Raw genomic sequence first — 25027 nt, forward strand, 5'->3', positions numbered from 1 at the left:
AAATGTTGGAACAACAAAAGGCACTTTCCATCCGTGATGTTTGAACAGATTTATTTAAATAAATATTTTAAAGAAAACTGAACAAGGATAGTGAAGAAAATAACTGAAAAAATAAAAGCTGTGTTAAAATGAAGTTGTTTTTAAATAATGTCTAGTACTGTGTTGTTGTCATTACGAATTATAGAATAGATCAGTAATCACAATTTTCATTCATTTATAGGTGTGATGATAACAGGATGGATGTTAGTAGCTTAGCAGTTGTCTTCTCTCCCAACCTTTTCCACTTTCCTAAGCCTGGAGCTCAGCTCTCAGCTGAGACGGAACAACTTCTGGAGCGGCTTGCTAATGTGGTGCAAATACTTATTACAAATGCAGAGTGCATTGGTGAGCACTAATACTATTGAGTTGCACTTAGAATGTTACAAAATCTTCTCAGATATTTGCACCATTTCTAGAGAGCATTTTGTGAGGCCAGTTCTGAAATAACTGAAAGAGTCAATTAGCAAGCATAAGCGTGTGTCAATCATCATCAACTTACTTTTGTCTTATTTATTCAGGCAACATTCCTCCTACCATGTTATCTACTCCTTTAGATATGGCACAGAGATGTACAGGTGCAGAGATGTATGAGATCTTGCCCGAATACAGTGTAACCAAGAGACGTAGAAGGCGAAGTGTTGGAGGTGAGTGGATTGCAACATTGTCTGCCCATTTTACCAATATACAGAAGGTACTTAATCAAAATAATACAGAATTTAGATAGGTCAAAATATTTTAGCTTTTTAATTAAAATTTTTTTTTTTTTTTCAAACTCAGTTAATAGACATAGGGAAACTTATGATTTTGGGTAGATTACTCATAGCTTTGTAAGATTACTTGGTAATTTAATTAGACTTAAGCTGTTGCAATTTTGAACATTAATAAGCAGGAAGTTGCTTAAACAAATGGAAATAAAATAAAGTCATTAAGGTCCCATACCTTTTCTGTACTGCCAGAAAAAAAATATACCCTGCATACACTTTGAGGCAAATATCTTATTTAAGGCATGCTTTTATTGTACAGTAGGTTCGATGTGGGCATGATTTATTTATAAATTGTATATTTCAATATTTCAATGTCTCGGTAAGAGTCTATTGTTCTGTATTGAGATGACCTGCTTTTGACATGTATTCTAGAGATTTTTGTGGATGCTTTCAGCAAGCTGAGAACAAACCGCCCTCCCAATTGCACCCCAGTGGAGCAGGATGAAAGGCCAGGTGAGCTGTTTTGATTATCATTTCAACTTGGTATCAGGGTAAACATTAATTTTTCTAAGCTTTATTTATTTATGCATTTATAAGTAGAGGCTACTTACAACTGCTATTAGAGTTCTAACTGAGCAGAGCCAGTCAGTGGTGGTTTAAAGCAGGGGTCCCCAACCACCGGTCCGCAACCCACTACCGGGCCACAGCCGGGCCACGAGAGAACTGCCGGCAACGGAGACTCACTCAGACTTTTCAGAACGCTTGGCGGGCGGGGCTTTGCAGCGGCGCAGAGAGAGGAGAGAGTATTACAACAAAGTATTGTTACGGTCCCGATAGTTTCCCAATATGACACGAGTCTATAGAAATCGCGTTACTACGAAGTACATTCGGCAGATGCTTTCATTACAACGAAGTGACCTTGAAATGCCTGAATAAATCATCCACAGAGCAGTTAGATCTGTGGTCGCAGCTCAGATGTGCACGTTTGCACAACGATCCCCAAACAGAGACATTGTAAAAAAAAATTCTTTCTTCGAACTTTCCTCGTACTGTTTTTTTTTTGTTTGTTTTTTTTTTGCTGTTTTTGTTTTCTGTGGTTTTCAGTGATACCTTTTGCTTATTGCTTGTCAACATTTGAAAAACATCCATTGGAATTTAACTCATTGTCACCCTCCTATAGAAACGGCAGACACGAAAAAAACGATAACAGTGTTTGTGATGTGCAATCTGTTGGAATGGCAAATGCAAAGCATATGTCTTTGCTATATGCAAAAAAAGAAGAAAAATCTCGGGTTGCAAATGTATGCGAACTGCTTAATAATAATATAAATGTTATGTAAATTGTGTATAAAACTGCAACCATCCCATGTGAGATATCATGATGAGAAAACGTTCAGCTTCGCTGTGTTGTGAATTGCCTGAAACATCCATTAACACTAGAATCCCTGAAGCCTACAAAAAAACTCATAATCCCAACCCACCTTAAATCCCTTCATACCTCTCCATCAGTGTCTTTTGTTTTGTAAATGTGTCGATCAGCAAGCAGCTTGCTGTTCCATCCCCTGCCTTGACGGAACTCAACTCAGACAAAAAGTTCTCCCAGCTCAAGCCAAGGCTCCTTATCTGTGTGTGAGGTTCCTGGAGTTGTATAGAGTAGACTATAGTATATCGTTATTTGGAATACATGCATTTCATGTGTGTTCCAAGTCTACAAAGATCTGGGCAAGTGTCGGATGAAAGGAAATAAATACGAGGCAAGAAATGCTGAACACATACTGAAAGCAGAAACTTTTTCAATGTTATACTCATAATGACGTGAAGTGTATAATGTGTGAAGACATTTGTCCAAATATCAAATAAACACGTGCACTTTTATTCAAGAATATAACGAAAGGAAAGAAAAACATTTGATTTACATGTTGCTGTCATGAGTTAAAAACCCAAGCTCAAATGTCAATCGACTGGGAGTTTATACGTGTTCTTGAATGGTGCAGAGGTAAGAACCGCTGCCTTATAACCCAAAGGTCCCAGGTTGGACACCGGGTGCTCCATGTTTTGAGTAGTGAGCTGCTATTATTTTTATTATCACGATAATATAATAAAAACATACATTTGATTTGAGTCTGTAATACTGTGTACATTTTGGCCTACTAGTAAAAGTTAGCTTTTGTTTTTGTATTCAGTTTTATGGTCTCAGTGACGTTCACGTGGTACAACAAACTTGCCTCACCCTCTCTGAGGTGATGGCATTTATCTCCATTCTTTTCACAAGAGCAGCGATGACCACAGTGGGTGCTGTGGCTGGTACCTGCTCAGAACTATTTGTTGTATTGGCAATCAAAGATACAATGTCCCGTGACCGCTATCAGACTGGACAAAGGCAGAACTGTAACAACAGACAACGCTTTCGCTATTTGTGAGTGGCAAAAGTGTGTGAACCTCTAGGATTAGCAGTTAGTTTGAAGGTGAAATTAGAGTCCAGTGTGACATTCAGGTGTGAGTGGGCACCGTGTGTTATTTAAAGAACAGGGATCTATCAAAGTCTGCTCTTCACAACACATGTTTGTGGAAGTGTATCATGGCACGAACAAAGGAGATTTTTGAGGACCTCAGAAAAAGAGTTGTTGATGCTCATCAGGCTGGCAAAGGTTACAAAACCATCTCTAAAGAGTTTGGACTCCACCAATCCAAATTCAGACAGATTGTGTACAAATAGAGGAAATTCAAGACCATCGTTACCCTCCCCAGGAGTGGTCGACCAACAAAGATCACTCCAAGAGCAAGGTGTGTAATAGTCGGCGAGGTTACAAAGGACCGAATAGCCCTTATCAGGGGGTCCGGTTCCCCATACTCCCGTAGCACCCCCCACAGGATTCCCCGAGAGACACGGTCGAACACCTTTTCCAAGTCCACAAAACACATGTAGACTGGTTGGGTGAACTCCCATGCACCCTCCAGGACTTTGCTAAGGTTGTAGAGCTGGTCCACTGTTCCACGACCAGGTCGAAAACCACACTTTTAGGAGGTTATGTTGAACCGCACTTTGTCTCATCCCTCACCTAGGACCAGTTTGCCTTGGGTGGCCCCACCAGGGGCATAAAGCCCCGGACAACAGAGCTCTTATGATCATTGGGACATGTGTCAGAGCTTGGTCCGCATTGCCAGCAGTAAGTCTAACCCGTTTCCAGTGAGAGTTGGACTCCGCCAGGGCTACCCTTTGTCACCGATTCTGTTCATAACTTTTATGGACAGAATTTCTAGGCGCAGCCAGGGTGTTGAGGGGGTCAGGTTTGGTGGACTCAGGATTGGGTCACTGCTTTTTGCAGATGATGTCCTGTTTGCTTTATCAGGCCATGATCATTAGCTCTCTCTGGATTGGTTCGCATCTGAGTGTGAAGTGGCTGGGATGGGAATCGGCACCTCCAAATCCGAGGCCATGGTCCTCAGCCGGAAAAGGGTGGAGTGCCCTCTCAGGGTTGGGAGTGAGATCTTGCCTCAAGTGGAGGGGTTCAAGTATCTCGGGGTCTTGTTCACGAGTGAGGGAAGAATGGAACGTGAGATTGACAGGCGGATCGGTGCGGCGTCCACAGTGATGCGGGCTTTGCATCGGTCTGTCGTGGTGAAAAAGGAGCTGAGCCGTAAGGCAAAGCTCTCAATTTACCAGTTGATCTATGTTCCTATCCTCACCTGTGGTTATGAGCTATGGGTAGTGACCGAAAAAACGAGATCGCGAATACAAGCGGCTGAAATGAGTTTCCTCCGCAGGGTGTCTGGGCTTTCCCTTAAAGATGGGGTGAGAAGCTCAGTCATCCGGGAGGGGCTCTAGAGTAGAGCCGCTGCTCCTCCGCATCGAGAGGAGTCAGATGAGGTGGCTCGGGCATCTGATCAGGATGCCTTCCTGGTGAGGTTTTCCGGGCACGTCCAACCGGGAGGAGGCCCCGTGGAAGACCCAGGACACGCTGGAGGGACTGTGTCTCCCGGCTGGCCTGAGAAGGCCTCGGGATTCTCCCGGAAGAGCTAGAAGAAGTGGCCGGGGAGAGGGAAGTCTGGGTATCTCTGCTCAAGCTGCTGCCCCCGCGACCCGACCTCAGATAAGCGGAAGAGAATGGATGGATGGATGGTTACAAAGGACCCCAGGGTAACTTCTAAGCAACTGAAGGCCTCTCTCACATTGGCTAATGTTCATGTTCATGAGTCCACCATCAGGAGAACACTGAACAACAATGGTGTGCATGGCAGGGTTGCAAGGAGAAAGCCACTGCTCTCCAAAATAAACATTGCTGCTCGTCTGCAGTTTACTAAAGATCACATGGACAAACCAGAAGGCTATTGGATGTTTTGTGGAAAGATGAGACGAAAATAGAACTTTTTGGTTTAAATGAAAAGCGTTATGTTTGGAGAAAGGAAAACCCTGCATTCCAGTATAAGAACCTTATCCCATCTGTGAAACATGGTAGTGGTAGTATCATGGTTTGGGCCTGTTTTGCTACATCTGGGCCAGGATGGCTTGCCTTCATTGATGGAACAATAAGTTCTGAATAATATCAGAGAATTGTAAAGGAAAATGTCGGGACATCTGTCCATGAACTGAATCTCAAGAGAAAGTGGGTCATGCAGCAAGACAACAACCCTAAGCACACAAGTCGTTCTGCCAAAGAATGGTTAAAGAAGAATAAAGTTAATATTTTGGAATGGCCAAGTCAAAGTCCTGACCTTAATCCAATCGAAATGTGGAAGGACCTGAAGCGAGCAGTTAATGTGAGGAAACCCACCAACATCCCAGAGTTGAAGTTGTTCTGTACGGAGGAATGGGCTAATATGCAGGACTGATCAACAGTTACCGGAAACGTTTAGTTGCAGTTATTGCTGCCAAGGGGAGTCACACCAGATACTGAAAGCAAAGGTTCGCATATTTTTGCCACTCTCGAATATGTAATTTTCGATCATTTTCCTTAAATAAATGACCAAGTATAATATTTTTGTCATATTTGTTTAACTGGTTTCTCTCTATCTATACTTTTAGGACTTGAGTGAAAATCTGATGATGTTTTAGGTCATATTTATGCAGAAATATAGAAAATTCTAAAGGGTTCACAAACTTTCAAGCACAACTGTATAAACTCCCAGTCGATTGACTTTTGAGCTTGGGTTTTTAATTTATTGACAGCAATATGTAAATCAAATGCTTTTTTTTTTTTTCTTTGGTTATATTCTTGAATAAAAGTGCACGTTTTTTTGATATTTGGACTAAAGTCTTCACACATTATACACTTATCATTATTAGTATAACATGGAAAAAGTTTCTGCTTTAGGTATGTGTTCAGCATTTCTTGCATTTCCTTTCGTCCTACACTTGTCCAGATCTTTGTAGACGCGGAACATACATTAAATGCATGTATTCCAAATAACGATATACTGTATTTACTCTATACAACTCCAGGAACCTCACACACAGATAAGGAGCCTTAGGTTGAGCTGGGAGAACTTTTTACCCGAGTTGAACTCCATCAAGGCGGAGGATGGAACAACAGGTTCCTTGTGCTGATCAACATATTTACAAAACAAATTGTGCTGATTTAGTGGTGTGAAGGGATTTAAGGTGGGCTGGGATTAAGAGGTTTTTGTAGGCTTCAGGGATTCTAGTGTTAAATTCCGAGGACACCTTGCCACAATATCTCTGAAGAGGATGGATGTTTAATGATTTCATCCATAAATGTAACGATGTTTCCATTCCAGCAAGCATCGGGCGAGAGGCAGAAACAATTCCAGGACAGGGCATTTGCTCATCGCAAGGTGAATATAAGCACACACATATACATACATTCTAGCATCACCAAACACACAAACCTACATGTCTTTGGAAGGAAACCGGAGCACACTGTGGAAACCCACCAGGAAAACATGTAAACTCCAGGCAGGGAACACAAGGGACGTGACCCCCTGCGAGGCAGCAGCGCTACCACTCCGCCACCTTGGCGCCCCCACGTGTAATTATTAACAGTATTCATTATTAAAATGAAGATAATGATTTCTCTGTAAAATGTAATATACAAAGTTTAATTCATTTCATCATGAAGTGATATCAGATATAAATCCTAAGGATTCTAAATGTGCAGACAGCTGGAATACTATAAATTTAATTTGTTCTGTGTGACAGTTGCTGCTTGCCGTTGCTGTCAATTCAGAAGGAGGCCCCAAAAGCATGTAGCGATTAACAACTGGGTCAGTTTTAAGGCGACGTTTACGACACTGTTTTAATGATAAAATAAACTGAGATTAGCATGGATGTTTCGAGATTAAAGATGAAATTTCCACTTTAATCACAAAATAGACCTTTTCACCGTGTCCCTGATTTTTTTTTTTTTCTTCTCTGTGGCTGTAATACGCTGCCGTACATTCTGATGCCATTGTCAATGTGCAAAATAATACAAAAAAAAAAAAAGCTAAGACCTTTAAAATGTATCGTGACATTACGTTTGGGAATATGCGATACTTGAATATAAAATGACCATGAATACATTTGTATGTTGGCATTTTGCTTCACCACATTGAATGGTTCACATCGAAGCACACACATCAATCCTGTAGGATCTGTAAAGCAGCTTGCTTTACATGTAGACAGTAAACAGAGGCTGCAAAGTCACTTTCCGACTTGATCACACTGCCCCCTGTGATATATTTTTTTTTTTTTTTTTTCTGGTACTGCAACTCGCGCAAATGTCACATTGATTTTTGAGGATGTGCTCAGAGGACGCGTCAAATGAACGCTGTGAACAAGTGGCAGGCATGATGCGTGTGTGTACGTTTTCTGAGCATGAACTATGAGCTATAAACTGGCCCTTAGTGTTTAAACCTCTACGCTTTGAAAGCACAAGGTTTACAAAAATGACAAATTAATCACAAATGACACAAAAGTAACAGTCTTTTGGCCATAATCAAACATAATTAGGTACTTCTTCTGAGTCTTTTATATCTCTGGATATAAAAAGCACCCTTGGTAAGGGCCATAGTCTTTGTTGGACTATTACTGCGAAAATGAAGACAAAGTAACATTCTGCTGTTGTGAGAAACAAAGCCATTGAAATGCACAAGGCAAGGCAAATATTGAGTTTTTTGAATTTCCCATTAAGCACTGTTGAATCCATTAGCAGAAAGTGGAAGGTTCACCACGGCCCCCAGACTCTTACTAGAAAAAGCCGTCCCTCAAAACTAAATATTATAGTAAGACATTAACTGGTGAAAGAGGCTACTAAAAATCCAACTGTCACTCTCTAAAGCCTGCAGTGCTGTTTAGCTGAAACTGGAGTAAAGGTGCATGGGTCTACAGAACTCTCAATAAAACAGGCCTCCTAGGGGAGAGTACCAAGAAAGAAGTCACTCCTTAAATCCTAATAAAAGCACATATGAAATTTATTACAAAAATGAGAGAGATCCGGTTAAGATATAGGTGGTTTTATGGTCAGATGAGACCAGTATAGAACGTTTTGGCCAGACTTCAAAGAGATATGAGTGGTGTGAAATTAAAACTGCCCATGCCTCAAGGAACACCGTAGAAGTGGAGGAGTTTTACCCACAAACTCATTCCACCACAGTGTGCTAAGAAGCACCTCTGAGGATGTTTTCTGCCCACTGCTATGTGGCAATTCAATTCTTCCACCTGACATACTCAATTTTATTTATTTTTTTATTTATTAAATTATTGTCAGTTGATTTGATTGCATGTATTATCAGTCCTGCGAGTCTGTATTTTTATCTTTTATATACTGTATCTGTTGCTGTATGCGTCTTCCCCATGGGATTAATAAAGTTTATCTAATCTGATCCAGTAAGATTCTGTTTCTTGTTTTCTTATAATCCTTAAAATCAATATTGCATTATTATGCAATTCGTCAGCTTTCATCTTGAAAAATGTAGAACTGTTATGAACTAACACCAGCTCAGTTTCAAGAGAAATACCTGTAGATCGCTATGTGAAAAAGTTTTGATGAATTATGGAAAGATAAGGCTTATTTTAATCCAAACCGACTTGTAAAGATTTCTTTTTCTCTGAGATATTTGGTCATTTCCTTTAAAAAAGGCATATAAAATCCAGTCTTGATTTGCATTTCTTCTCTATAATTACATAGTTTATTTCTCTATCAGTACATGGTTTATTATTTACTGACCTAAAAACGTGGGATTTTAGGAATTTTTTTTAAAGTGATCCACGGTGTTAGTATGGCATATACTGTATCTATCCATAAATTATTCCAGTTGTTTGGTGCATAACTGCAAAAGGCCTCCTTACCACTTATTTTATTCTTGGCTCTTGGAATAATAAACAGACTGCTATTAGAAAGTCTAAAGTTATGACTTGGAATGTAGAGGGACAGCCACTCTAAAAAATATTCAAAAGAGCAAGATTTAGAAATGCATGCACCATTAGTAGTATTTTAAATTCTGTTCTAAAGGGTGTGGGTAACCAGTGTAACAATGCTAATACTGGATAGATGTGTCCAGATTTTCTTTTTCTGGTTAAGATTCTTGCTGCTGCATTCTGATCTAATTTCATCTGATTGATTGACTTTCTCAGGTAATCCAGTTAGGAGTACATTACAGTGATCCTATCGACTGAAATCGAAAGGGAGAATTAAATTCTCAGCATCTTGTAGTGTTATAAGAGGTCTAAAATTTACAATGCATTTTTAAGTGGAACAAATGCAATCCTAGTAATATGGTTAATGTGCGATTTTAAGTTTATTCCATGAATACATCTAATTTTTTTACCTCTGCCTTGACTAATACAAACAACATTTATTTATATAGCACATTTTCATACAAATAATGTAGCTCAAAGTGCTTTACATGATGAAGAAAGAGAAAAAAGACAAAGTGAGAATTAAAATAAGAGAACATTAATTAACGTAGAATAAAAGTAAGGTCAGACGGCCAGGGAGGACAGAAAAAACAAAAAAAAAAAAAACTCCAGACGGCTGGAGAAAAAATAAAATCTGCAGGGGTTCCAGGCCATGAGACCGCCCAGGCATTCTACCTAACATAAATGATCAGTCCTCATTGTATTCAGGGTTTTCATGGAAGGACTTGATGATGACGGTCACATGGACTTCTGGCCTTTAATCCATCAATGTAGGGACATCATGGTGCTTTGATTAGGTGGTGTTGGCGCAGGTCGCCACCACAGAAAACCAGAAAAAGAACAGAAGAGAGAGTAGGTTAGTACGGATTTTGGAACCACCATGAATAGTAATGATAATTAATTGAATATGCAGAGCATCAGGATTAAATTAAAATGAAGTTATGAGAAAGCCATGTTAAAGTAATGTTTTTTTAGCAGTTTTTTTAAAGTGCTCCACCGTAGCAGCCTGGCAAATTCCTATTGGCAGGCTATTCCAGATTTTAGGTGCATAAAAGCAGAAGGCTGCCTCACCACTTCTTTTAAGTTTAGCTTTTGGAATTCTAAGCAGACACTCATGTGAAGATCTAAGGTTACGATTTGTAATATAAGATGTCAGACATTCCGATATACAAGATGGAGCGAGATTATTTAAGGCTTTGTAAACCATAAGCAGTATTTTAAAGTCAATTCTGAATGACACAGGTAACCACTGTAGTGACATCAAGACTGGAGAAATGTGCTTGGATTTTCTTTTCCTAGTTAGGATTCTAGCAGCTGCATTCTGCAGTAGTTGCAATCAATTTGTCTTTTTTCGGGTAGTCCTGAGAGGAGTGCGTTACAGTAATCTAGTTGACTGAAAACAAAAACATGAACTAATTTCTCAGCATCTTTCAATGATATAAGAGGTCTAAATTTTGCTATATTTCTTAAGTGAAAAAATGCTGTCCTAGTGATCTGATCAATATGTGATTTAAAATTCAGGTCACAGTCAACAGTTACCCCTAAATTCTTTACCTCCGTCTTGACTTTTTTAATCCTAATGCATCAAGTTTATTTCTAATAACCTCATTATATCCATTACTGCCAAGAACTAAAATTTCAGTTTTCTCTTTATTTAGCTTCAGAAAATTACTGCTCATCCATTCAGAAACACAAGTAAGACATTGTGTTAGTGAAACAACAGAGTTGGGGTCATCGGGTGCTATTGATAAATACAGCTGCATGTCATCAGCATAGTTGTGGTAGCTCACGTTATGCCCCGAGATAATCTGACCTAACGGAAGCATGTAGATCGAAAAGAGCAGCGGACCCAGGATAGAGCCTTGTGGAACACCATATAAAATATCATGCGTCTTTGAAGTGTAATTACCACAACTAACAAAGAATTTTCTACCTGCCAGGTAGGATTCAAACCAAATTAGGATGCTGCCAGAGAGGCCCACCCACTGACTAAGGTGATTTGTAAGAATATTTTGATCAATGGTATGAAATGCGGCACTCAGATCTAGAGGATGAGAACAGATAAATGTCTGCATTTACCCGCAAGTCATTTACTACTTTAATGAGTACAGTTTCTGTACTGCGATTTGTTCTAAAACCTGACTGAAACTTATCAAGAATAGCATGTTTATTGAGGTGGTCATTTAGCTGCATAATGACTGCCTTCTCTAGGATTTTAATTAAGAAAGGCAGGTTAGAAATGGGTCTGAAATTTTCAAAAGCAGAGGAGTTGAGATTATTTTTCTTGAGTAGGGGTTTAACTATAGCAGTCTTAAGACAGTCTGGGAAGACCCCCCGTATCTAATGACAAGTTTAGTATGTTAAGAACACTATCATGCCCGATATTTCTTTGAAAAAACTTGTTGGTATTGGGTCAAGGACGCAGGTGGAGGGTCTCGGTTGAGAAATTATTTTATATAAATATGGTAAATCTATCCTGGTGAAAGAATTTAATTTGTTTTTAATGAAGTACTGGGGCTTAAGAGAATGTGCAGTGTTGGGGAGATATACTATATTATTTCTAATATCAATTTTTTGATTGAAAAGTACAGCAATAGCCTCACAAGTTTCACTGGACGTATTCTGGAGGCATTCCATTGAGTTACCTGGGTTTAGCAGACGATCAATCATAGAGATTAAGACTCTGGGATTGCTAGCATTGTTATTTAGAGAAATAGCAGCACCTCTCAAGACGGACTGTGTTATTGTATTGTTATTTTAACCTTCAATATCTCATAGTGGATAGTTAGTTTAGTTTTTTTCCATTTACACTCAGCTCTCCGGCATATTCTCTTTAAATCAGACACTCTTTGGGTCTTCCATGGTATAACAATGCTAAAAGATTTTGTAACTGTCTTTTCAGGTGTGACTATGTCAGCAGCAGCTCTCACCTTAGAGTTAAATTTTTCTACCTTACTATTTACATTATCCTCGCTATTGTAGTTAGCACTACAAATGGACTGGTTGCTTTGAATGTTTGTAAATTTTGAAGCTGCTGATGAATCAAAGAAGCGTTTTTTAACAATATGCTTCTCATGAATGTTTTCTATCATTATTTCTATATTAAATAGTAAAAGAAAATGGTCTGATAGACCAATATCAATGATCTGCTTCACATCAACTTTCAGTCCAACTTCTAAGTCTAACGTATGACCTGCTTTATGTGTAGGCTGATTAACGAGCTGTCTCAAATCAAAAGAGTCCAGGAGGTTCATGAATTCTTTTACTTTTGAGTCACACTGTTTATCGATATGAAAATTAAAGTCACCAACTATAAGGAGCGCATCATAGTTCGTAATTATAATTGACACCAAGTCTGAGAATTCCTCAAAGAAAGACGCACTGTATTTAGGAGGTCTATACACGGATAATACTAGAAACTGAGAAACTGAATAACAACAGCAAGATACTCAAAGGACTTAAAATTATCAAAATGGACATCTTTACACTTTAACCGGCTCAAGTAAATGTTTGCTAAACCACCGCCTCTTTCCTTGGCGATCCGCGTGAGCAAAGCTGTAATTTGGAGGCGCAGGTTCGATTAAAACAGCCACGCCATCAGAGCTAAGCCGCGTTTCACTTAGTGCAATAAAATCAATTTTCCTATCTCTAATAAGATTGTTGATGGAAAACGTCTTGTTGGTTAATGCTCTAACATTTAATAAAGCCATATTTAATGTTTTGGAAGAGCAGAGCTGAATTTTATGTGCGTTATGGGTATTCAAGATAGAAATTAAGTTATTTTTATTAGCGCCGCTCTGTGCGTATTTTTTATTTAATCTATTATCTGTTTTTATAGATTTAATACATTGTTCATCTAAAGTAGATTTAATACATTGTTCATCTAAAGGTGTAATTTTAATTAAATTATTCGTATTTATGCTGCACTGTCTAGATTTTTTACAAGCATTGAGGTTAGTTATTAGAGTAGTAATGCAGTGCACTTTTGCGGAAGACTTTGTTAAAGAATTATCATGTCCTAGCAAAGCATTATGGAAAGTGTTAGGAGTAGAAATAGCAAGTCAAGAGAGGCGAATTACCTTAGCGATGTTTTCGGAGATGACCCGGGCGCCAATTCTATTTGGATGCAGACCATCCCGCTTGAAGAAACGCGGCCTCTCCCAGAAGAGGTCCCAGTTGTCTATGAACCTGATGTTTTGATTCTCGCAGGAGCCGTTCAGCCAGATGTTTAATCCCAGCAGATGACTGTAATACTCATTTGATCTTCTAATGAGAGATAGGGGACCCGAGATTAAGATTCCTCTCCTTCGTGGCTTTGATTAGTGCTGCGAAGTCCGCCTTGAGAATCTCCGACTGTCGGTGTTTCACGTCGTTTACCCCGGCGTGTATTACAGTGGATCCCACTGCCATGTTTTTGTCCTTCTGGAAGACTGTCGGTACACGTTTCATAACATCTCGGACACGAGCACCAGGAAAACAAGAAACAAAAGATTTCTGATTAGCGCATGCGATGTTCAGATTTCTTACGATTGAATCACCAATCACAAATACATCACCCGGGGTTGAAGGCAAACTGGGGGCGCGGAGAGGGTCGAACCGGTTCTGTGTGGAAATGTTTGCCTGTGCCGATGGAGGTGTTCTAGCCTTAAACCCCCGCCTACATAGCTGAAATAAGCCATTGTCTTCATTGCCTTGACGACGAGGCGCGGGGGTGAAGCTCACTTGGCCTTGGAGTTGAGCAGCACAGTGAGGAGTCTATGTTTCTGAAACTCGATGTGTTGCGTCGATTTCAGATGACGGGGATGATTTTTCCAGTAGCCAAGCCTTCAAACACCTCAGGTACCTCCGTCTTGACAGGAGTTTCTGGATCAGGTTGTCGAGAGCCTGGAGTTCTTCGGCAACGCGATTCATCTCACTGTCGGCTATTGTCTCCTTCTGCTTCCGCTTCCGCTAATGCAAAGGGATCATTATTTCCATTTTTGATGACCTCTGAGATTTCTGTTTTTCCTTATTTAGCTTGAGAGTTACTCGTATTTCTGAATGGATGAGTAGTAAGTCATTGGATCAGAGAGGCCAGAGCACCAGGTTCATCAGGTCCTATAGATAAGTAAAGCTGTGTATCATCTGCATAGTTCTGGTAGTTCACCTTGTGTTTCGATATAATCTGGCCTAATGGAAGCATGTGGATTAAAAAAAGCAGTGGGCAGAATGTAGATCCTTGTGGTACGCCGTTTACAATATTATAGACCTGTGAACTGCAATAACCAGAACTAACAAAAGAATTTTGATCTTATTGTTAAACACTGAAACCAGCTTAAGACACTATCATTGTCTAAGGTGATTTATAAGAATACTGTGGTCTGTGTTGTCAAATGCTATACTCGGGTATAAGAGAACAAGAACATTAACCTGCAAGACATTTAATACTTTAACCAGAGCAGTTTCTGTACTATGATTTGTTATAAAACCTGACTGAAACTTATCAAGGACGGAGTGTTTGTTCAAATAATTATTTAACTGCTGAAAAACTGCTTTTTCTAGAATTTTACTTAAGAAAGACAGGTTAGAAATAGGTTTAAAGTTGTCAAAGACAGAAGAGTCTAGATTAATTTTCTTTAGCAGGGTTTAACTGCTGCAACCTTTAGACAGTCTGGGAAGTTAACTGTGTCAAGTACACTATCAATAAACAAATCCTACTTCTTTGGGGGAAAAAAAAACAATTTTGAGACACATGGAGAATTTAACTTGAGAAATTATTCTACGGAGCTCATGTAGAGCTATTTGAGTGAAGGAATTTAATTTGCTGAAAAGAATATGCTGGGGTTCAACAGAATTAACTTTGGCAGTATTTTAGTGCTGAAGGACTTCTTAACAATATTTTCAGGGGCCATTATGTCAGTTACAGCTCTCACCTTTGCATCCATATGTTCCACCTTACTTGTTATGTTACTGGCTGTATTAGGCTAAGCACTACATTTAAAATGATTATTCAGAATATTAGTAATATTAGTATGCTGTGTCATAAAAAAGAAAACATTTAACAGTATGCCTCCGTTTAGTTCTAGTTACCGGTATTTTAACATTAAACAGATTTTAGAAGTGGTCAGAAATACCAATAACAATCTGCCTTTTATTCCTTTAGAAATAAGAAGGTCCACTGTGCATCCTCCCTAATGTGTAGCCTGGCTGATGTACTGGCTAAGATCAAAAGACATAATACATCACCAAACATCCATCCATCCATTGTCCAACCTGCTGAATCAGAACACAGGGTCACAGGGGTCTGCTGGAGCCAATCCCAGCCAACACAGGGCACAAGGCAGGAACCAATCCTGGGCAGGGTGCCAACCTACCGCAGGACACACACAAACACACCAAGCACACACTAGGGCCAATGTAGAATCGCCAATCGCCAGCATGTCTTTGGACTGTGGGAGGTAACCGGAGCACCCGGAGGAAACCCACGCAGACACGGGGAGAACATGCAAACTCCACGCAGGGAGGACCCGGGAAGTGAACCCAGGTCCCCAGGTCTCTCAACTGCGAGGCAGCAGCGCTACCCACTGCACCACCGTGCCACCCATCACCAAACAGATTTTGTAATTAAAGTTAAACTGATTGTGAATCAGTGTGTTTGTGTGCCCTAAAAGTTTCGTATCACTTCAGTTTATTTCCTAAGATGGTACAAAATCCTTAGATGCACATTTAGAAAAAAAATATTATAAAATATATTTTCCACAGTTCGGATTTATAACAGTTGTTACGGGGCAATTTCTTTAACAACAACAACATTTATTTATATAGCACATTTTCATACAAACAATGTAGCCACCCATGGAAAGCATGCAAGACAGCCACGCCCACCAACTCTAAGACCATTGGATATGACAACAACTCGCAGAGCCACGCCCACCAACTCGGACGTGGCGACACAGAAAAAAACGGCGTCATTTATGTTCGTCTGTGGTAGAGTCCACATGCACCTCTGAGCCACGTTGACTTTTCATTATTGTTTTCGGTTACGACGCACGACCGCGTCCACCATCGCTAACTGTTTTACATGCCATGGTCTTAGAGTTGGTGGGTGGGTCTCTGTGAGTTGCTCTTGCGAGCGGGTGCATGACCAGGCGGTGTGTATGCTTCGAGAACGAGGGTGGATGCGGCAGGACCATCTAAGAAGAAGCATGTTTATCGCACATGTGAATCGCTGTATGCAGCGTGTACAACATAGGATATGCACGATAAATAAACCACTCTTAGCCCGCCCAACGCTAAGATGATGGGATATGCCGACAACTCACAGAGCCACGCCCACCAACTCAAAGACCATGGGACGAGAACACCCGCCCGCCTGCCTGTTACCAGCGTGTAAAACCATTGCAGCTTTTAACTCACAAACTGCAACAACTCACCACACAAGGACGCCCTGTCTCTCGAGGCATTCACACTGCCGGAAGACAACCATGGGATACACAGAAAATAGCCATGTCAGTCATCTCACAAAGCCCAGCCCACCAACTCGAGCACGCGTCTACCCACGCTCTCAAGGCATTCACAGTGCCTGCTCATGTGCCCGGACTCAACAACTCGCTGACTCGCTTTCGTCTCTGCTACAGTACACATGCACCAACCACTGAGCCATGTTGACTTTTCATTATTCTTTTCAGTTTCGGCTGCATTTCCATATATAATCCAACAAGTCGTCCGACCGTGGGATACAAACGACAGAGCAGCGCCCAACAACTCGAACCGATAGAGAGACACGCCCACCAACTCTAAGAGCACTGACTCTAATACGCCTGCCCACCTGACTGTTACCAGCATTCACCGCAATGTACTGGAGTGTAAAACCATCACAACTATCAGACGCATTTGACTCAACACGGGAAACCTCACCCTGCCCAGACACGGAGAGGATTGACAGATTGATAGCTCTTTCTCGATTCTGTGCATGGTGTTGCATGGCCGTACTTAGTTGGTGGAGCGATTAGTCTGGTTAATTCCGAAAATGAATGAGACTCCCTACTGCTTAATAGTTACGCGATCGCCAAGTGGTAGACGTCCAACTTCTTAGAGGGACAAGTGGCTTTCAGCCACGTGAGATTGAGCATTAACAGGTATGTGATGCCCATGGATGTCTGGTACTGCAGACGCGCTACACTGAATGGATCAACGTGTGTCTACCTGGCGCCGACAGGTGTGGGTAAGCCGTTGAACCCCATTCATAATGGGGACCGGGGCTTGCAATTGTTCCCCACGAACGAGGAATACCTAGTACGTGCGGGTCATATGCTCGCTCTGATTACGTCCCTGCCCTGTGTACGCATTATATGTTATTACATGTTATTACATTATGGATGTTTCACATGTTCATTTTTTTTCCCTGTGCTTTCTCAACTGTGACTCCGGAACATCTCAGTACGCAAGCTATATTAAGCGTCAACAACGAAGACTCGCTACACCTTAATCTAAAAGTACCGACACTTATCCCTACCGATGAAGTAACTTTCACCAGCGTGGCCTTCTTCGTCACAGACAATACCGCTATCAGTCACGGACAATTGTATGTTGCTCTCTCCAGAGGTCTATCTTTTCATTCAGTCACAGTCGTATCCTCAAACCCACACCATTTGGACAACTGTGTCGTTCAGGAAGTGTTCACCCATCAATACATAATTATGCGGCGTATGCTACGCCGTGGGTTGGCTAGTTAGAAATAAAAGTAAGGTCCAATAGCCAGGGAGGACAGAAAAAACAAACAAAAACTCCAGACTGCTAGAGAAAAAAATAAAATCTGCAGGGTTTCTGAGGCCACGAGACCACCCAGCCCCCTCTAGGCATTCTACCTAACATAAATGACCTCAATCAGTCCTCATTGTATTCAGGGTTCTCATGGAAGAATTTGATGATGATGGTCATGTGGACTTCTGACCTTTTAATCTCATCAATGTAAGGACATCACAGTGCTTTGATTTAGGTGGTGGTGGCGCAGATTGCCACCACAGAAAACTGGAAAAAGAACAGAAGAGAAAATAGGGGTTAGTACGGATTTTGGAGCCACCATGAATAATAATGATAATTTAATTAAATATACAGAGCATCAGGATTTAACTAAGATGAATTTAAGAATTTAGGTTGCGGTTATTTTTTAATAAAGCATTCACTTTTTATAAAAGTAAAACATATCAAATAGATTATGCTGCCATTAGTAAATAAAGGAAACTTCAGTCTGTGTTTACCTTATTTTCAGTGCGATCAATGCCATGCTGTGCAGTTTGGGCATGACTACCAAATGTTAACAGTAAACCATAGTGTAATCAAATCAGAATTAAGTATTTGGAGAAGTAAATGACAGAAAAGCAAATTCAGATACATTTCTATTCAATGTAAATCACTAAATCCTAATATAACATTAATATGAGTTGTTTGGCATCATGTACATTAGCTTTTGTGGACAGCTTTGAGTATAATGTCTTAAAGGCATATCAGCATTTGTGTTTTGAGAATCTGTCAAATTCTGACAGATTAGTTGTTACAGCTTTTGCTCACTTTAAATTAAAAACAGGTTTGTATTAATGTGATGATTAGGTTGATTGCAATCTTTAGTCTGTGCATCAGTATGTTCTGAATCCATATGATTTATTTTACATGGTATCTTAACTGATACATTCATTCTCTTTACAGAAATAGGAAAAACACAAGGACAAAATGTAATATGTGCATTACATCAACTTGTTCAATAAATGTATTTACGATAACTCAGTTACAGAAGCATGATTTGTAAAATGCCATGTAAACTCTTATTTCAGTTTGAGGCCAATAACTTTATTTCTCTAAGAAACCTGTTTAACAGGTAGATTTCTCTGCAAATAACCTGATTATGTGGCCATATAAACCCTTAACCATGTTCCTGTTTTGTAGGATTTTGTAGTCTGCACATGTCATTGCACTCTGTCAACCTGTGCATGAATTTGCTTCACACATGCTTTCAGCAGCTATGGGTAGAATCATCATCAAAATAAATTTCCAGATGCAAATTCACAAGCAATCACATTATTACTTTTCTTGGCTAAAATAATCTGTTTCAGTATTTCAGAAATAGCTAAATTTATGTTGATGAGCTAAACGTACAGTTCTAAACTCAGCAACACAATCTAGAGAACAGTAGGGTAACACATTAAAAGTAATGTGCATTACGTAGTCTGATTACTGTTTAAAGTAACGAGTAACCAAACTTTTATTGGAGTAAAAATATTTGATTTGTTGTTATAGCAGCACTTGGTGTAACGCGAGAAGCTCACATTCCAGGTCCTTTGCACAGCTCATTTGCACAGCCAAGCAGGAAAGAGTGATCTGCATGCAGTTCAGTAACAGAAAAATATACTTAGAGTTAGTTTGAATAAACATATTTTTAAAACAAAAGAAAATTATCCCAAGTGTAGTTGTATTCACAGTGGCCGATGATGATGTTTAGCTGTATTTTGCACTGTTTAATAATGTTTGAGCATTTTTACCAAAGGAGAACATAAAGTAAAGATTTGAGCGACTCTGACAAGGGCCAAATTGTGATGGCAATACAACTGGGTCAGAGCATTTCCAAAATGGGTGGATCTTGAGGGGTGTTCCCGTTATGCAGTGGTTTGTAAATTCCTAACTGGTTCAAGGACAGACACAGTGAACTGGTAACACGGTCATAGGCACCCATCTGATTGCTGAAAAATTTAATGCTGGGGCTATGTAGTTGCAGACCGGACAGAATGCCCATGCTGACTCCTGTCCACCAAAAGTGCCTACAGTGGGCATGTGAGTGTCAGAATTGAAGCAGTGGAAGAAGGATGGCCTGGTCTGATGAATCACATTTTCTTTTAGATCATGTGGATATCCAGGTGCATATGTGTCATTTACCTGGGGAAGAGGTAGCAGCAGGAAAAAAACTGTGGGAAGAAGGCAAGCCAGTATAGGCAGTGTGATGCTCTTGACAATATTTTTCTGGGAAAACTAAGGTCATGGCATTCATGTAGATTTTACTTTGACAGGTACCACCAGCCTAAAGGTTGTTGCAGACCATGTGTACCCCTTCATGGCAATGGTATTCCCTGATGGTAGTGGCCTCTTCGCACTACAAAAATGTTTAGGAATGGTTTGAGGAACATAACAAAGAGTTCAAGATGTTGACTTGGCTTCAAAATTCTCTACGTCTCAATAGAGCATCACCAGTATGTGATATGTTAGATAAATAAGACTGTTCCATGGATACCCCACTTCACAACTTAGGCTTTAAGAGTCTGTTGCTAGCATCTTGGTGCCAGATACCACATGACATCTTCAAAGGTTTTGTGGAGAACATGCCTTATGGGTCAGAGCTGTTTCAGCAGCATCTTAGGGGATCTACACAATATTAAGCAGGTGGATTTAATGCTGTGGCTGATAAATGTATACTAGGTGGTTTTAGGCCCAAATTCCAACTGACCTAGGTGTACCAATTAAATGGCAATACTTTCTCACCGCAATATACAGTAGCCCTTGCTGAGAATACTGTCTACTTAAGACAACAATCATCAAGCGCCAAACAAATCTATAATCATGTTCCTGAATGACTACCAAGTTGTGGCACTTGCCTTTATCAACATTAATTGCTTCAAGTAGTTGGTCAACTCAAATATCAATAGCATACCAGGTACATTAAGTCCATGCCAGCTTAACTGCCTTCCCTTGGTGGGGTGCTCATTTGATTTTTGTTTTCCCAGTTTACACACAGGTATGACACAAAATCCATCAGTGAGTTTGCAGACAACACAACAGTTGAAGGTCTGATAATGAACAATGACGAAACAGTCTGCAAGGAGGAATTTAAACATTTCACTTAAAGACAACATTTTGCTGTTTCTGACATCCACAGATGCACTAATAGAGAACATAATGACAAACTGCACCAAAGTCTAGAATGGCAGCTGGTGATGAGAGAAATTATCCACCTTTACTGAACATTTATATTAAACGATGACTGAAGAAATCACTTCAGGTGTCCACACTTCTCTACAAATTGATCCCATTCTACCCTGCATGCAATGTTTATGTAGCTTGGAAGCAGTTTTTACCTTCTGACCATTAAACTGTTATTTCACATCCAACCATTTTCTTCATCTGTGGCCATATTCATTAAGTATATATCAGCAGTACAATTCAGTGTTACTAATCACAATCTGTTAGAGTTACTTGTATTGTTTGGTTGTTTTATGTGTTTGTCTGCTACATAATGTAGGTTTATATTTGGTATTTATATATTTGTTTTTCGTGCTGTAGCATATTTATTGGTATTTATAGCAATTATTTATTTTAATTGTTCATTATAGTAATCTTTCTCTGCTGCACTATGGTTTTTGTACCATGCAGTGTATTTTTGCATTTTTGATGTAGGAGAAGCAAAATAATTTTCAGTGTACTTTGTTTTTAATATCAAATATATTGACAGTCTTATTTGAATACATAAGTTTTCTTGTTTATACTATTTGTTAGATTTTGGATTTTTTTCTGCTCATTGTAATAGAATTCTTCCTAGGTCAGAAGGAGACATCAGATCTGCAAGTTGATTTGCCTTTAACAAATAAGAGAAAAGCCTCTGAGGAGACACTACCTGGAATTGAGTTCTCAGCCAAGAAGAGGTAATATAAATGTTCAGTTACAGAGAGAAACTTTCATCTTGCATTGAATTCAAAGACGTTCTAATGTATGTGGCTCTGGTTGCAGAAGATCAGGCCTCAATGCTAATGATGATGTACAGAGTGATGCTGAGTCATCCCCTACAGGTAAATGTCCTTGTATATTCCTAATATAAAATGTAAAATACAGCATTTTTTCAAAGCTAGATACTGATTCCTTGCAACCAAACAAGCAAGTTCAATAATATCTCTACTGGCTGTCTCTACAGTTCTTTAACATGATATTCTTAAATCATCTTCTTCACTGCTATTATAAACCTGGGCAGTTGAGTATAGATATATTTGAAATATTCCAAAACCCACTCAGTCCGATTCAGAGTTGCTGGGGTATGGAGTCAATCCCTGCAGTACTGAGTTTAAATCAAGAAACATTTCATGGCAGAATCTAGTTTCAAGTGTATATTTTTATTTATTTATTTTTTCCAACTTTTTGTTGTCTTACATGAACTTTTAAACAACCCTCATAAGTCTCAGGTTACAGCTTTAAAATATATCTTTGCCACTCCTTTTCTAATGTAAATGGCATTACCGGTTTAAAAGGCACTCTTGTCATATAAATGTGTATCCTAAAACATTAGAAACTTTCTGTATTGCGTAATGTTAAATTAATAATGCTTACTTTTCAAAAGCATTCTTGTCAGCTTTCCATTCTCAGTCTCTGCTATGCCATGCCACATTATTACCATACCATTCTATCTTCTAGGCCTGCTCAGTCTTAAATGTCATGAAAATATTCCTTATACTGTATTTTTGTCAAAATAAAGCACAACTGAAACATTATAGTAATATTTTTTAATTTTATATTTCATCAATACTCCTACTTTAACCACCACATATACTTCAATGTATTAGCTTTACTCGGTATTCACTGATAAAATGTAAAATAAATAACAAAACACTAACCCAGTCTTTCTCATTATTTATTATGAAATTACTTTGTCTTGAGTTCTTGCTCATTATGTCTTAATAGCATTTACATTCTCTTGCAGTAGGTCTATGTGACTTGATTTTAATTACTTGTTAAGCTGCACAGTCAGTTTTTAGTTAAGGTCTTACATTTTCTGTATTCTTTTATTCAATTTCAATAGATAATTTTTATTATCATATTAGCTAGAATTTACAAATGTTTGCATGTACAAAACTGATCAATTTGGAAATTAGCCAATCAGCATTTTGTTTTATTCAAACATTTACTTGCTGTCATCTATTTCATCAGTAATATGTTGCTGAGGTTACCTGTGGTCTAATTAATGGTAAATTCTTTGCAGGAATTAGGAATATAGTGTTTTGCCATTTGTGTATTTATCACTTATCACTAAGGTTTTATAATCTTTTAAATATTATACTTTTTCTTTTTGCTAAAGCAACTTTGTATTAATGAAAATGTCAATGTGTTATAGAAAGAGATTTTAACAATACAGCATTTATAGAATGAAGAAAACTCACTTCTGTTGACCTTTTATATATGTTAATATTAGTACATTTCTTACAAACAGTAAGGCAAAAATACAGTGCATTCAGAGTGAGGTTATGTTTTGTATCTTTCTAAAAGTGAAAATAACAAAAACTTAATTTTACTGGATATTATAGTAGTTTAAGTATTAGTACTCATCAGTATAATTCTCCTCTTTCCAGAGTTCCATACACCTTGTCTTTTTTCTCCTGAAAGTCCTGAAATACGCTTTGAGACCTCCTTAAACACAGCTGCCTTTTCTGCCACAAAGAAAACAGGAAGCAAGAGAATGCAAAGGTAAGAATGACTTTGCTTTTCATTATTGCCGCTTTCAGATGTGTCAAGTTTGTACATTTCAGAGATGCAGTACTGGGAGCTTGATAACTTGTGGATTAGAATTGTGGCTGTCATGTATGTTATCTTGATAGGTTTATAATGTTGTTACTGTGTTGTGTGCAGAATATACTGAAAATCGTACTTGCATTTACCAGTCAACATGTAAAACATCACTTAGCATTGCATCCTGCTTTCTTGCAGTGAAGTTTGTTCATAAATTATAGCAAATAGAACATATGCTTCATTAGTATTATAAAAACAATATTTTGTGTGTATGGAGGTATGGGGAATGATGTCATTTTAAAATAAGCTTTGTCTCTTGGATTAATGTTCACCTCTGATCAAGTTCAGGAGTGATGTTAATAATGAAGGTGGTACAATCTAGGCATCATTTAAGGTTTAGCCTATTTAATGAATGACAATGTCCACAGCCGTGATTGATCCCTCACCCTAACACTTAAAAATATTCAAATAGTGAACAAATAGGGTTTTTTTTTATTTAGTTTGTTTTTATTTAGTCTTTCATTCTTTCAGTTTTTATTCAGTTTTAGTTTTTTTGCATTTTTTTTTCTTTTTTTTTTTTTTTTTTTTATTTGATTTTTGTTTTTATCACACAAGAAGTGTTCAATTTTCTTTATGGTTATCAAATTGTATATCATTAATTTTGTACCTATGAATTTAATTCATGCATTGTTACAACCTGTGACAGAACTCCATTTTCTCCTGATAATAACAAGTGTGCTCTGATGCCATTTGTTACTTTAACCTGCAACAAGTTTAAGGAAATGTGTATCTAATTTCAAAAATACCTTCTTTTTTATTTTTGAGATTTTGCAATTCCTTTTGTGAGCAATATAATCACCACACACATTCTGTCATTTTATATTTATTTTTTGATATCTCCTGATGCTGCCGACAGTATATGTTATACACAGGGACACAGTTGGAACGCATAGTTGGATAGGGTGGGAAACTTGTTAAGGGTAAATTTCACACAAACATTAGGAAGTTTTTATTTACACAGAGAATGATAGATACTTGGTATAAGCTACCAAGTAGTGTGGTAGACAGTAAGACGTTGGGGACTTTCAAAACTCGACTTGATGTTTTTTTGGAAGAAATAAATTGATTAGGACTGGCGAGTTTTGTTGGGCCGAATGTCCTGTTCTCGTCTAGAGTGTTCTAATGTCATAATAATAATTCATTACATTTATATAGCGCTTTTCTCAGTACTCAAAGCGCTATCCACATAGGGAGGAACCGGGAAGCGAACCCACAATCTTCCACATTCTCCTTACTGCAAAGCAGCAGCACTACCACTGCGCCACCTGTGAGAATGTTGAAAAATTACTTTCTTCAGGGAATTCTTACTTTGCTTCTTTTTAAAATACTATTACTCTTCTTAAAATAAATTCTGAGT

At 38.8% G+C, this 25027-nt stretch overlaps 1 protein-coding gene across 1 annotated transcript in view; it reads left to right on the forward strand.

Annotated features, from left to right (window-relative positions):
- LOC114668948 (uncharacterized) overlaps positions 1-25027 on the forward strand; it is a 94845-nt gene that overhangs the window by 22373 nt on the left and 47445 nt on the right. Inside the window, exons 5-10 of the mRNA XM_028824982.2 lie at positions 221-384; positions 558-683; positions 1176-1256; positions 21647-21761; positions 21847-21905; positions 23454-23568. Coding sequence (XP_028680815.1) covers positions 221-384; positions 558-683; positions 1176-1256; positions 21647-21761; positions 21847-21905; positions 23454-23568 — 660 coding nt within the window. The remainder of the gene's footprint in view (positions 1-220; positions 385-557; positions 684-1175; positions 1257-21646; positions 21762-21846; positions 21906-23453; positions 23569-25027) is intronic.

This window comes from Erpetoichthys calabaricus, chromosome 18 (assembly GCF_900747795.2).
Source record: "Erpetoichthys calabaricus chromosome 18, fErpCal1.3, whole genome shotgun sequence".
Lineage (NCBI taxonomy): Eukaryota > Metazoa > Chordata > Cladistia > Polypteriformes > Polypteridae > Erpetoichthys > Erpetoichthys calabaricus.